The sequence below is a fragment of the Glycine soja genome, chromosome 6 (assembly GCF_004193775.1).
Source record: "Glycine soja cultivar W05 chromosome 6, ASM419377v2, whole genome shotgun sequence".
Classification (NCBI taxonomy): domain Eukaryota; kingdom Viridiplantae; phylum Streptophyta; class Magnoliopsida; order Fabales; family Fabaceae; genus Glycine; species Glycine soja.
Genome location: NC_041007.1, coordinates 9,677,308 through 9,691,510, shown reverse-complemented (window position 1 = coordinate 9,691,510; position 14,203 = coordinate 9,677,308). Strand labels below are relative to the sequence as shown.

At 33.6% G+C, this 14,203-nt stretch overlaps 2 protein-coding genes across 2 annotated transcripts; both read right to left on the bottom strand.

The window, feature by feature from the left end:
• LOC114415459 (UDP-sugar pyrophosphorylase 1-like) lies at positions 1-8,363 on the bottom strand. The gene is made up of 17 exons (XM_028380146.1): positions 7,889-8,363; positions 7,700-7,804; positions 7,495-7,611; positions 7,209-7,349; positions 6,425-6,515; positions 5,836-5,963; positions 5,352-5,423; positions 5,130-5,194; positions 4,742-4,802; positions 4,526-4,643; positions 3,509-3,633; positions 3,158-3,234; positions 2,684-2,789; positions 2,436-2,495; positions 2,054-2,134; positions 1,381-1,620; positions 1-667 (listed from the first exon to the last, which is right to left on the bottom strand). Exons 1-17 carry the CDS (start codon positions 7,934-7,936, stop codon positions 500-502), a joined length of 1,803 nt encoding a protein of 600 aa, XP_028235947.1. The 5' UTR covers positions 7,937-8,363; the 3' UTR covers positions 1-499.
• Positions 8,364-11,006: 2,643 nt separating this feature from the next.
• On the bottom strand, positions 11,007-12,710 carry LOC114415458 (NAD(P)H-quinone oxidoreductase subunit M, chloroplastic-like). Its single transcript, XM_028380145.1, has 2 exons — positions 12,140-12,710; positions 11,007-11,440 (listed from the first exon to the last, which is right to left on the bottom strand). The coding sequence occupies exons 1-2, from the start codon at positions 12,605-12,607 to the stop codon at positions 11,252-11,254; spliced, it is 657 nt and encodes a 218-aa protein (XP_028235946.1). The 5' UTR covers positions 12,608-12,710; the 3' UTR covers positions 11,007-11,251.
• Between the last annotated feature and the right edge of the window lie 1,493 nt (positions 12,711-14,203).

Sequence of the window (14,203 nt, the reverse complement as noted above, 5' to 3'; positions counted from 1 at the left end):
TAAAACAAAAATCATGTATTAAGTGTCCTTGTATATTTTGCCCCTTTGGTGTAACAAAACTACAAGAAAAGGTAACAGATTGAGATCCAGTGTATAGGATGGGTAAAACAATCAATATTAGTCCAACTTGTTGGCACCTTATTAAATGGCACGTCAACCGACAACCGTCTTCCATATGCACACATAATGAATCTGCTCAAGTTTCTATCACACCAATACAAATGGACTCAGATTCTTTAGACATTGAGCTAGGAATGCATAAATAGTTTCTCTAATCGAAGTGGGGGCAAAACTTATGAACAAAATAGTACATCAGCATTTATCCCCATCAAACACCTAAAAGGTTGGGGGGGAGGGGAGAGGAGAGAAACTCTGCAAAACTTCTGATCCCACTGCTTAGAACATGAGAGCCAAAGAGTAGAAAGACAGGTTAAAAAAGAGACAAAGAATAATAATGAATGTAGCATGAGGATTAAAACTTCTTTACACAGATGCATGTTCAAGCCTTCAAGTGAAATTTGCCAGGCTCGGAGTATTTCGTTTCCAGCTGCTCAATTTTGTTAAATTTAAAACCCCTGATTCTCAACACCTCAGGCTCCGAGGCATCTTTGTAGTCAATAGTTTCAAGGATCCACCCATCGTTTTGAACTGAGCCACTCACGTTTACCTATTTTTTTATAAGAAAAAATTCCCACCTCAGTTTAAAATATTCAATAAACACAAACATGAGCATTCGTAGTAAATATAGTTTCAAGCCTTAATTAATTTTTTTAAGAAATAGTGGTGGAGGAGTACAGTAATAAAAGAATAGAAATCACTAGACCATGTGCAATTATCAGGATTATGAAATTATTAATTATCAGTTGGGAATTTAGTATTCCGGAGAGTCAATTAAAAAAAAAGTTATTGTATTTAAATTTGGATAACTTGGCTATTTAGTTAGGTATTTATTAAGAAAAGCTAGGCTCCAGTGTTTTATGCCTTGCTATGTAATTTGGGTTCTCAATCTATGTTATGGTGTTGAAAATTGAAACAAATCTACCCTAATTATCCTTTGAGTAATGTTGTTAACAAATCTACCCTAACTTGTTAGTACACCTCATTTCTACATCTCAGTGTTATCAACTTTTACTAAATCTGTTTTCTGACTATTCAACATAACTAGTTATTGTCCAACCCCGGTATGACCTGTGAGCAAAAACCATTTTTGGGTTTGGATAATTAGAAGAATAGTAGATAATATTAAGGTGTAGACAATGAGGTGTACACTCTACTGTTCTATTTTCATACATCAAATGGTAATTAATTACTCCTCTCAAACAGTTAATATGAAACTCAGGAAATAAAAAATAAAATATTGATAAATTTGTCTTGCCATACCTCTGCATCATCCACAGCATCAATGATTAGAGCCCCATCTACGGACAGATTTTCAATAAATATATTTGGACCCTTAATAGCCAGAGTAGACCTTAGGGAAATGGAGCAATTTCCACTGACTTTGCTCTTGATCCGATTAAAAGTCAGACCCCATTTTGGCTTCCATGTGATACGAGGCCAAACTTCAACCTCTTGCCCATTGAAGACCTGCACTACTGGATCTGCTACTTGGACACCAGCCTGGCAGGAGAAAAAATGTAGAGACAACTACTCAGTTGTCTGAGGTAGGTTGTAAATTTGTAATTGTAACAGCTGCCATCTCAGGAGTTAGACAAAAGCACAAAATGAGGTAAGAGAAGGATATGCATACATAGGAATTCTAAATCAACCTGGACACAAGGAAGATCCTTGGACTTGGAATAACATTCTTAAGCAAAAATATAAATTGTATCTTGCAGGCCCTTTTATATGCATATTAGAGCTTCATTGGCAAGTAAATAATCTTATAGAACTTTCCTAATCCATAATGTTCTAAAAGGAATTTAATTCTATGACAAATACTTTAACATTACCAAAAAATAACAAGCCAATATTTTCAAAAACTAATTCCTATAGAAATTGCAATAAAATCATATACAAAAATCAAGACTTGAGGGTAAAAGCACTACATTACCTTTTTGAGAATAATGCTATTTGCACGATAGATGGCCATTTCTCCAGAAGTTGCACTATGGTATGGATTTCCTTTCGGCACCTTCAGAAATATTAAGAAAATGTGTAAGAGATAATTCCTCTCTTGAAAAACTTTTTAGTGAATTAAAATACCATTATTCAAAACCCCTACCATCAAAATAGCATTTCAAATCCAAATTTCCCAATTGCATCCAATCTTTTTGGTCAGACCTTATCAATCTACTTCAATTAAGTACTGCATAGTTCTTACACTTCAATATGAAATCAAGGGCTCAAAAGTCATACTCCCTCTCTTTCTTTTTATCAACTTTGTTTCTCCGGGTGTAAATTAGTAGTTTAGTACATTAGAATTTATGCTGTACCTTAGCAGCATCCTCAGCATTATTCTTCACGGGTGCATAAGCAAGCCATGTTTCCATCACCTACACAATTATATAGAACCAGTGAGGTAGCACCAAGCATAACAACCGTTCATCCATTTCCATTAACTAAAGTGGCATCAGCATGGACGGACTACATCAATAACCTAAAAGGCTAGGTCCAAGGATGGAAAAGTCAAGCTCAATTGATTTGCTAAGATTTTTGCACTGTTCTCAAATAGATAATTTACCGTGAACCCAACCCTGGCAGATAGGGCCAACGTTTTTGGATAGTCTTGCATCATACATTCAAGTCGAGTTGAGGACTTAAATGAAGTTTTGCTGGCATCCTTATATCTGCAGTAAGGAAATATATTAATATAGCATTGAAAATTGAAGCATGCTACAGCAAAGTGTTACAAACAATAAGGGAAAACTCTCAAAAATAAAACTTTTCAAGTTGTGTACTTCGCTCTTAATCCACCACAACTAAGCTTCCTGATTCCAGAATAGTCCTAGAATAACCAGATAGTGACCTGAGTCCTTTTCCATCCACTTTTTTAACAGTTGTGATGGAATTGAAGTAAAGTGCACAGCTCAACATTTATATACCATTTTACGCATTTTGAATGTAACAAAGACCAAAACACACTAGGTCAAATACAGGGAGGTTTTTAGAGATTTCCCACATAAATAGTAAAGTGAGTATTAGAAAGAAGAATTACTTTGGGTTAACAAACTCCTGTATGGCACCTCCTGTTTTTGAGAGCTCTTCAATGTAAGGACCAAGTTCTAAAATCAACTGTTAGAATAAGATGTTGTCACTATGCAATCATGGTATAATCATGGTACGGTTCAACTAAATAATAATAATAATTCAGTTACAATTATAACTAAACCATGGTTATAACAGCCTGATATTTCTATATTTCAAACATCATTATGAATTAAAAGCTCACACCATGTGGTGTGTGAGAGCAATGCAGATAAGAATAATAAATCATCCCGACAATATAATTGAAAAGGTAAGTTGCATGAGAGGGAGGAGGATGTTGAAGTATGAAAAAGAGGGTTACTTGGTTAATATTTCCTGGAAATGGGGAGTAGCCAGTCTCACAATTTACATCACCATTAGGGTATCCACTTGCTCTGAGAAGAGGATCTAGCTGATTGTATTCCACATTTATCACCATAGACCTCCCTGATTATGTATTCAAATTAATCCTCAAATGCTAAAAATATGAATCCAGGAAAATTCATAAAAAGTGGCATTGATATAAAGAAGTCAAGATACAGATACATTATTTATATAATATTAATACATTTGAATAAACTATCAAGCATGGAAAAGTATAAGAAATCTCACTTTAAAAGTCTCATTAAATGGTAAAAATACATGGCAACTTATTATTTTAAGTTAGATCTCACTCCAAATACTTTTTCTCAAACAAAAAGATCTCTCCCAGTAACCACTGAATCGAATTTGGTAGCATTTTCAATTCTCAGAATACAAATAAAAAGAGGCGCACACACAAACATTCAAAGAGACAGCAAGTGGGATGAAAAAGCTGTTAAAAACATTTAGCTTTCGCTAACAGATCGACAATGTGAATTGTATTAGTTCAAGTGAATACCTGCAAGATCAGCATCAAATTGTTTGAACATTATGAATACCTATGTGTTATCAAAGTAGGTACCAATACCCATATTAACTTATAACTTTTGTTTGTAGAACAGTTGGTTTAAGATTTTGTAACAATCCACAATATTTACAAACTTTTTTTTTTATCATTCATTAAAAAATACAAACAGTTTACCTGACCAGTCCTACATCAATATCAGTGGATGAATGTCAATTATACAAACCATCTTGCCCTCATAACTATCATTGTCTACCATTTACCCATTAATTATGATAAATAATAACATATTCATAAAATTTACAGTTTTAAATTACTTTACAGAAGAAAGAAGTTATATTCCACTGTGAAATACACCAAAAGCAAGTATATTATCCTCACCCACATTAACATATAGTCCAGAATCAGCATTATTTTCTTTATATGTGAGGGATGAAACAATTATTAGCTTACCATCAGAGTGAGTGAGTCTGGTAATTCCACCAATAGCTTCTTTTGCTTTCCGAGGTACTGCAAGAGAGTTAACATGGTACTGTTTGGCAGCACTGACGCCCAGTGCTGATGGAATTGCCTGCATCCTCAAATTACTAGGCAATGAATACATTAAAAATATTAATGGGCAAACCAGAAAAGTGTGTCTGAAAGTACGAAAATGCAAAAATAACTAACCTTGAATAAAAGCCCATTTGTATCTTGAAAAAATAAAACCCATTTCAACCCAGCTTCATACCTAACAAATGTAAACCGTTGTATAAAATTATAAATATATATATATATATATATATTATGATCAAAGTATACAAGTGAAAGACAAAGATCCCTTTGCACTTTTAATTTCTTGGATTTCTAGAATACAATCCTGTCAATTTACAGAATTAAAAATTAATAATTATAGTTTCACATAAAAGTTTTTTGTTGTGCACAAATATATTCCGAATATTCTTTAAATTACTTGGAAACATGTAGTGAAAAGATTTATCAAATGTCTACAACTTAGAAAAATGAAATGGACTACACAAACTGATCCTAAAAGATAAGTAAACTGTTTGAGACATACCATACTTTCAGAATGCCACTTGAAAAAAGAAGCGCATGCACATCACCATGTCCATGAGGTTTTGTCTACCCAAAGAGAAATGGTCAATGGATTGCACTTAGTTTGAAAATCTAATTATGAGGTTAATAGAATGCATCTCATTCATTGCTTTTTGCTAAATAAACTTCCTGGTCACACAATCATACTGTTACCCAGCAAGACAGAACAAGAAGTCAACAATACCTGAATTTTGTACTTGTTTTGTGGTTCCAATGCAAGCCTGGCATCGTTATCTTCTAAGCATGCAACTTTTTCCTGAATAACATACAAAGTTAAGAATTATTCAAAAAAGGGTTAAATTAAAATTTTGGTCCCTACACCTAACACTATTAGTCCCTATATGAAAAAAAACCCTACATTTTAGTTCCAACACTAAAAAACATTTACAAATTGATCCCTGCAGTTTGTCAAAGTTTTAACAGTATTAGATTTAGTCCCTATACTTGACACCATTTTTTGTTTTGCATTTTGGTTCCTACAGGGAAAAAATTCTAATACCATTATAACTTTAATAAATGATAGGGACTAATTTGTAAACAATGTAAAGAACAAAATGTAGAGTTTTTTCATGTTGGGACTAGACAGGGAAACAGTGTTTGATACAGGGACTGAATTTACCATTTCACCATTTAAATATTAAATCGAAATTGAATTTTCCAAGACATACCTGCTTTAAAAGTGTTACTTGCGTGGGTTGCAAACCAAAATAAGAATTTGATTCTAATAACTCTAAAGTACGTCCATGGGTGTCATCAGATGTCATAATAACAAGAGGAATCTGTGTCTGGGATTCACCTAAAAGTTGAAAAACACAACCATTACTTCAAGGGACTTTCAAATATGATAGTTAACATTAATAACTACAATAGAGTGGGCTATTGTTTGAAAGAGTGGCAGAAGAAAAAGAAAGTCTGGGAGTAATTTACCACAAAATGCTTACAGCAGAAAAAAAAATTTAAGAAAAATTTACCACAAAATGTTTTCTAGGAAGCTATTTTCTACTGGGAACATTTTCCAAAAAAAACAAGTCATTTTTAAAAAAAATTCAAGCACAAAAAAAGTTACTTTCATCAAAACAAATGAACTCAGCATCTTAAACATTGGGTATAATTTAAACATACTATCTATTTCCTGTATAAAAGATTTACATGCACAAGTTTATCAATGTTTTGTTTTGTTTTACCACATAAGCAACCAAATCAGGAGGATGAACATGACTCTTATTTTTATATAGCAAAAGCACAACTGGTACTAACCTTGTGAGCTGGCTTCTTGAAGAGCCAATATAGATTCAATGTATTGTTGTACAAAACATGTTCCAGTAGTGCTTTCTGCAGGAAGAGCAAGCTGCAAGAGGCAGAAGCTACAATTAAGAACAGGAATTAATCCCTTGACATACTGGAACTGTCCACACACACAAACACAACAAACCCTTTACATTGTATCAGAAATAGGACCAAGACTATTAAAAGGCATGAAATATCCATTAGTAAGAAGTTTCCATAGCCACAGAGGCACACACAATGAAAGTCATACCCAACTGTAATAAGAAAAAATGCAGCAAAGACTCCATCAGTCCTTATATCATAGTATTAGACTTTTAAGAGTTTTCTGCCAATTGCCAATGGGTGTTGCGCCTGTTGGCACAAGTGATCAAGGATCTAGAGTTAACTCTCATTCTCCCCATGAATGCGGATTCAATTCTTTCTAAAGCCATGAAAATCTAATTTGGTGGACAACCCTATTCAGGAAAATCACTTGGAGCCTAAGGGCTAATTGAGTAACTGTGACTAGGTAAAAGTAAAACTGCTTGCTGTCTAGGCATGTAAAGTAATCGTTTGGGTAGGCTGTGCAACCCCAACATGCCACTGGGCACTAGTATTGGGGGTGGCTCGGCCTCCTCAATCTACTACGAATATTCTGTTATAGGTTTAATAAAAACCACTAGAATAAGCATTCCTCTAACCTGAGTATATATCTAGATTACACACAATAACAGAGCAACAAAATGACGAGATGACACAGATCGACAAGGCATACCTTAATCCCACTGTATCCTAAACGCTCGCCAAGACCACCGGCAACAAGAACAAACGCAGCTTTCCGAGCTTCAAGTACACCTGCTTCCTCAAATTTGATGTAGCTCTCATCACCAAATGCCAAAGTCTCACCCGTTGGAACCTAGAAAATGATTACCACACGGTCTCATGCATTACTCAATGGCTAAATCGAGAATTAGAATTTTATTACAATGGCATAAAGTTATACATTAGATGTGCAATGTCGAAAATATAAGCATATAAAAAACACGTTTGTCAAGACTTACGGAAGGTGTAAAGCCGTCGAAAGGGTTTCTGCCGGCCTTAGAATCAGCCAAGAGCCGTTTAGCGTTTTTGATGTATGATTCCAGACCACCAGGGTAACTCGAATCGAGCCGAGTCAACTAATGAAAAACGCAGCGTCGTTTAGGAATACAAGGAAGGAAGGAATGGATCTATGTATTTGAATTGAGCGAATGAATAAAACAAAACCTGGTCAAAGAAAGCTTTCTTGTGGTTATCGTCGACGCCGGGAGCTGGCCAATCGCGAAACAGGTGCTCTTGGCCGTTATCCAGTAGCACCTTAACCAGCTCTTGCTGAGAGAGTCACCGAATCAAAATCAAAATCCGAATCCAGAAGCGTTCGTTGAAATTCGAAAGAGAGAGAGAGGGAGAGAGAACCTGTTGAGGAGAGAGAAGGTTGAAGTTGTCGCCGAGGGAGGAAGCCATGGAAATGGAATCGCTGAAGAAGAGAGTGGAAGTGGAAGTTGGTGGTGGTGTGAAGACAGAAGAAGAACAAGCATGAAAAATAAATGCAAATTCTGTTGTTTGTTATTTTTTAGGATTATGATTTTATGATTATTAACTGGTGAACCGGGGGTGCCTGTGATTATGTGGATCTGAGTCTGATCCAACAACACGTCAACTTCACTTCTGACTGGAAGGCACGGATCACGCTCAGTTAGTTAATGGGACCCACACTCTACGTCACGTGATACCACCACGCGTCGCCACCGTCGCCGCCGCCTCCGCCATCGCCGTAGGTTGCACCACCAGGTTCCAAACATCCACCGTCGCAAGCGAGACTCACGGAGTGACGCTAGAGGGATTTATTCTACATTTTGTGGCGGTGAATATTTGCTACCAGCTATAGCTGCGTGAATCATTACTCCTCTTTCACCCTTTTTTTGCCAGTGAATAATTATTAGGAAGAAAAGAAACTTTCAAGTAGAATTACTAAATTAGCATTTTTACTTATAAAAATATGAATTCTTGAAACAATACGAACTAGCCTGTAAACAGCAAGTGGACAAATTTGCATTTGAGATTTAATCATATTATAACTCAATTCTAGTTTACAAAATATATATACAAAAAAAATCCTATTTTATTTTGAGGTGTTTAATACATATATAAAATTAATATAAAAGATAAGGTACGAAATTTTTAAATATTTTAATTGGAATCAAGTCATGTGGGATCCACTACTGATTAGATTATCAACATCCCCTCATTTGATTTTTAAATATTTTTTCCTGTAACAAGTACAAAGTTATTTAAATTAGGCCTAACTAGCTATCTCCTTTAACACAAACAACTAATTATAATTAAAATTTGTTAAAATAGAAAAGACATAATATTTTTAATTCTCTATTTTCTATTTTCATTTCTTCTCTTTATTTTTATCTTCCCAGTTTAAACATAAAGCTATTTTTTTTTCCTTCAATAAAACTTTAGACATAAAGCTATGGCTCTTTTTTCTTTAACAAAGTAGTAAAATGCATTTTCCTCATAATAAAAAAAAAGGGTAGTAAAATGCCGAATGATTGTGCACCATGTCAATTGTCAAAATTTCCGTGTACGCAAAACTATTCTGATTTCTGAATAATAACTTTGATCACGTAGACTGATAACTCATAACTGTTTAGCTTCTTAATTAAGTACTGCAATGGTCAATTGTGTCATCTTTCTCAACTAGATTAGCAGACTGGTGTAAAAGTGGGGAGTTTCTTAATCTAAAAAATTGAAAACTGAAATAGACCGAACATAGATTTTTTTATTATATTAGATTAAATTTTAAAAAGTGATTTAATTCAATTTAAATCAAATCTTCTGTATATATAAATTGGAATATTTATTTTAAATTTGAGTTTCTTTAAAAGTTATTCTTCCATTTTGAATGAAAATATTAATCTAAAAAACTATTCTTGTGTGTGTGACAGAAAAACAAAATATAATATGTGGAAAAAAAATGTTAAGTCTAAAAGTATAAACCAAATACTCCAGAGTCCATCCAAAGGTTTTTTTTTTTTTTGTATGTGTGTGACAGAAAAACACTTTAGTGAAGTGAGCCAGCTAAAAAGAGCAAAGATTTTCCCGTGCCTTTTTTCTGCAGATACGCACAACCTCTTTAATAATCTTTATTCTTTACTTACATGGAAAGGTGCCATTAGACTCGAAAGGTCTTCAAGAAAGAAAGAAATTCAATTATTTTTTTTATTATTCTGCGTGCTTTTTTTATTCTGAATAAATGCTAAAGCTGGAAATTAACTAAGAAACAAATGGGGCTCTCCACCCCACTTTTCAGCATACCCTCACTCCTCATATTTGTGTTGGTTGAATGGTATGAGATAGTATATATAGCTCATAGTTTTTTATACAAAACTAAAACTAGAGTTATTTTAATTTACATAAACAAACAGTTTTATATAGTATATTTGAATCTTTCTAGGTCCATCCTAACAGTTTTTTTTAAGGAGGGAAAACAACATATTAAAACCAGAAGCAAGGAAAGTGGATCGAGGTGATGGTAATCAATCATTATGGAGTGACTTAAAGCTTGGTAGCAGGAGATCTATTTTATATTTTCATTTTACTTGCTCTATAATGTTTACTAGATGCATATGGTTATAGTTTCTAGGCAAACATTGTTCTTTCATTTGCTGAACATTCCACTTCAAAAGGCTAACACCTAACTTACTTGCCATTACACCGGGGCCTTGTGCAATTGACAAAAGAGTGAAATCGGAATTATTGGAATTGACAATGCTAAAAGCTTCAGCTTTTAACATAGCATTCCTTTGAATAAAATAATCCACTTTGTGGATATTATTATGAGTTTTGGGCCCATAAATGTTCATAGAAATCGTTATGCAGCAAGATCAATTACTGGAATTTTGCTATATATTTAGAAGCAAAAAGAGTCCCGTAAATCTGAGCGGCAACTAAGTTTATCACAGTTAATTCTATCCATGAACTTTGATCTTTGGCATTATTTGTTTGAACTCTTTTATAAAGGAAATCAGATATAAATCCTCTGTTTTTAGAATATTTTTATATTCCCAGTGGCCATGTAGAATCAGTCAAGTGACTTAAATTAAGATTTGGTCAATCTATTATCAAAGGAGAAGACTATCAAGTCAATTCCATTTTCTTCTGCTGTACCTGTATTTCTGTATTTTGCGCAACCATATAATGTTCTTACAATTAATCTAGCATTAAAGTTTTTTCATTTGTATTTGTGGTCAAAAGTAAAATCATTTGCCTTTATTCTCTATAAATACCCGGATAAGGGACTAAAAATCCACGATTTTAATTTAAATATAAGGAATAAAATTGAAATAAATTTAAAGAAAAACTAATTGCAAAATAATCATATTTTCAAATATTAAAAACATATTTAAACTCTAGAATAATTATATATGTTTAATAATGCCATACATATATCGCATGATAAATGATGTTATAAATTTTTACCAAAAGTAAAATGCATAAAAATTAAATGACTAAAATTTTAAGATAGCATATTAACATCCATGTTATAGCAGAGGTGATTATACTAGTTGTTTAGTAACATAAGCGAGGAACAGAAGCTATATTACGGACTGTAAGAATACTCTGTATCTATAACTATATTTAGGTTTGCATTAGTTTACTCAAACTCCAAAAAATGTCTTATGTTGGACTAGAGATTTTTACAATTTACAAAACAATCATATGCAAACCACCAATGATTGCTCACTTTTTCTTGGTGTATTTCACAAATCATTTCTCAATTGCATCTTCAGGTTGGATATCATTGTTGTTGAACATGATCCTTGGCTTTCCCATGCTGAAATTCAGAACCCTTGCATTCATGTTATACTTGATTACCCCATCGTATAACATCTTTCTTATATAGTGCTCTATGTCTGAACCAATCAGGCGAAGTGTGTATTCTGTCAATGGAGCACCCTGCTTTGCATCAGCACAGGTTAGTATTTCAACACACAAAACTATCTTAAGAACATATAAAAAATCTAATGCGTTTTTTTTTCTTTTTTGCCATAGCTTGTTGGATTACCATTTAGACTCATGAGTAGAATTTTTAGAAACTGTCAACCAAAGCCAAATATACATCAATTTTATTTTATATATTTTCTAGAGTTTCATTTTTATAATGGTAACTATTAAGATTTATACATTACCAACTCATTAGACATCAATCTAGATATGACTAGTAATTAGTACAAGAGTCGATAATTTTAATATACACGATAAATTATTATTAGATGATACGGTAAGAAAAAAAAAACTTTACACGGTTAGGAGATTTTAATTAAATTCGCTTTTTACCATTAATTAAATTCTTTGTTTATCTCTTTTCAGAATTTCAGGCTTCTAACTAATTTTGCTTGGCCAAGATTTTAAATTGCGATCAGGATCTTGGTTTCGTCACAATTTTATTTTTTTTATATATATATATTGTGAAAAACTCTGGCCAATATTGGTCACAGCATTGGTATCACAAACATCTTAAAAACATTGATGCTACAACCAAAAATCACAATCAGAGATGATTTTAAAACCTTGTTTGTAATTGTAAGAAACACTAATTAATCTAAGACATATCAAAAGAAAAATAAATTAGATTGTGTTTAAGGAAAGTACTACCTCGTAGTGATCAACAAGTTCCTGGAAGTAAGAATAGACCATGTTGCAAGTCTCAGGATTCCACACAAACTCATCAGTGGGATCAAGAATAAGGGTGAGCTTATCCATCTGGGTTTGATCAAACTCACAAGTCACCGGATCGATATACGCTGCATAGATCCTCACATGGCGAGTGGCGCAGCTCAGCCACTGCCCTCCATATTCCCTCAACATGTTCTTGCTCTTCACATTCAACTGAGGTTCCACTGGCCTTGGTGTTGTTCCTTTTGGCTTTGGTGTTTGGGTTTGCACTTGTTCTTGCTCCTTCTCCTCTTCTACTACCTTCACGCTCTCTGCTTCCTGAACATCACTTTGTTGTTGAGCTGAGACCAAGAATGCTCTCCGGTTTCTCGCTTCTCTTCTTCTTCCTCCACTCCAGCCTAGCATGGATAATTTGGTGGAAACCATGTAGGAGCAACTTGTGGCCATGACTAAAGGCTGTGGTCGTAGTAGCTAAGGTTTATTTTTTTTGGTGGTTGCTTTTAATAGAATAGAATGGCCAAGACTTACAAGAGGGTGTTATTATTATTAGTTTGCCAGTAGCTTGGGACCTTCTACTATGGATAAGATTTCTTATATAATAACTAGAGGGAATTTTTTGTGGTCTGCGAAGAAAGAAAAGTTTCTCAATGGATACGGCATTTCCAATTTTAATCATGTACCAATTTTTTGTTACATATATACGGTGAGTGCATTCTATCCAATACGTTTCTTTTTTTTACCTATTCAATGGGTGAAGGTCGCAGGAAGTCATCCCTTCCCCTTTTGGACTAACTAGGCACCCTTGAGACTGACTCGTTAGTCTCCCTAATGAGTAAGGTAGGACTTGACCTTCTGCACCAAAAAATTGGTGAACTCAGAACGTAAAATTATATTTCAGATTGATTGCATCTTTTATATTCTAGATTCACCAGTCCAAAATTAAATTAAAAAATCCAAAGTAATGGAGAAAACAATTTTTGGGGTGCAAGAAGCAACAACCACCTTGTCATAGGAGCCATTATCATGGAAGCCCATAATGTATCCGTAGGCCCAAACAAAAATCTTTTCTTTTCTTAATTAATTATATTTTTTTCATTCATAATAAACTCAAATCTTTTTAAGGAGATCAAGTCTGATAATACTTAAACCAATGACTTGATGATATCATAAAAACTACTTTAAAATTATACTTAGGTTACATTGTCATTTTGCCTTTGCTGCAGCTTAAATTAACCTTTATATACTTGCATTCTCTCCTGTATTTTCCCTAAATTTGCCACCAAATTTACTAGCCTTTTACTCCCGAACTTGTGCAAATTTAGCTTAATATAACTCAAGCATACTCATCAAATCAAAATTTTAAAATATACATGATTCAGTGGCGCGCCCTGACACAAGATATTGCAAGTGGAAGAACCGCCTAAGGTTATTTTCATAAATTTAATTATAGTGGAGTTGCTTAATTTGTGTTTGGTGATCCTACAATGTCACAATAAATTTGAGAACTTCAATATTTTTTTATCTACTTTAGTAATTTTTAGGAATTTAAAATGAGTCATAACTATCTTAAAATTATTGAGAACATTAAAAAAAACCACTGCTTATATATATATAAAAGAAGGGGATACAGAAAAGACGATATAGTTACCGGTGGTAACAATCCACGTAACATCAGCTGAAATAGGATCAGCAAGCTCCCAAACAACCCAATGTTATATCCTCTCTCCCCATACAAAAGTTTGAGTCTACATACCCCTATGTAAACAAAAAAAAGCCTACAATCTCAACCATCTCAACATTACACCTCCCTCAACATATCCAAACCCTATTCTATCAGCTTCATGATGGTATTAATTACAGGGAAAACCATGCTTATATAAACAATTAATCATATATAAGAATTGTTGTAATGGCGACTAAGAATTGTTCTAATGGTGACTTAAATGAATTGAAAAGTTATTTTTAATTTTTTTTACTAAAATAAGTTTAAAAAATAGGAAAAGTTATAAATTATGTTTATAAATTCTTTATAATTCTTTACCA

Coding starts and splice junctions, on each gene's coding strand:
- LOC114415459 (XM_028380146.1), bottom strand. CDS start 7,936: ATGGCTTCCTCCCTCGGCGACAACTTCAACCTTCTCTCTCCTCAACAG. Junction 7,805..7,888: donor ACCTTCTCTCTCCTCAACAG/GTTCTCTCTCCC, acceptor TGACTCTCTCAG/CAAGAGCTGGTTAAGGTGCT. Junction 2,496..2,683: donor CTGCCAGGGTTGGGTTCACG/GTAAATTATCTA, acceptor ATAATTGTGTAG/GTGATGGAAACATGGCTTGC.
- LOC114415458 (XM_028380145.1), bottom strand. CDS start 12,607: ATGGCCACAAGTTGCTCCTACATGGTTTCCACCAAATTATCCATGCTA. Junction 11,441..12,139: donor AACTTGTTGATCACTACGAG/GTAGTACTTTCC, acceptor GATGCAAAGCAG/GGTGCTCCATTGACAGAATA.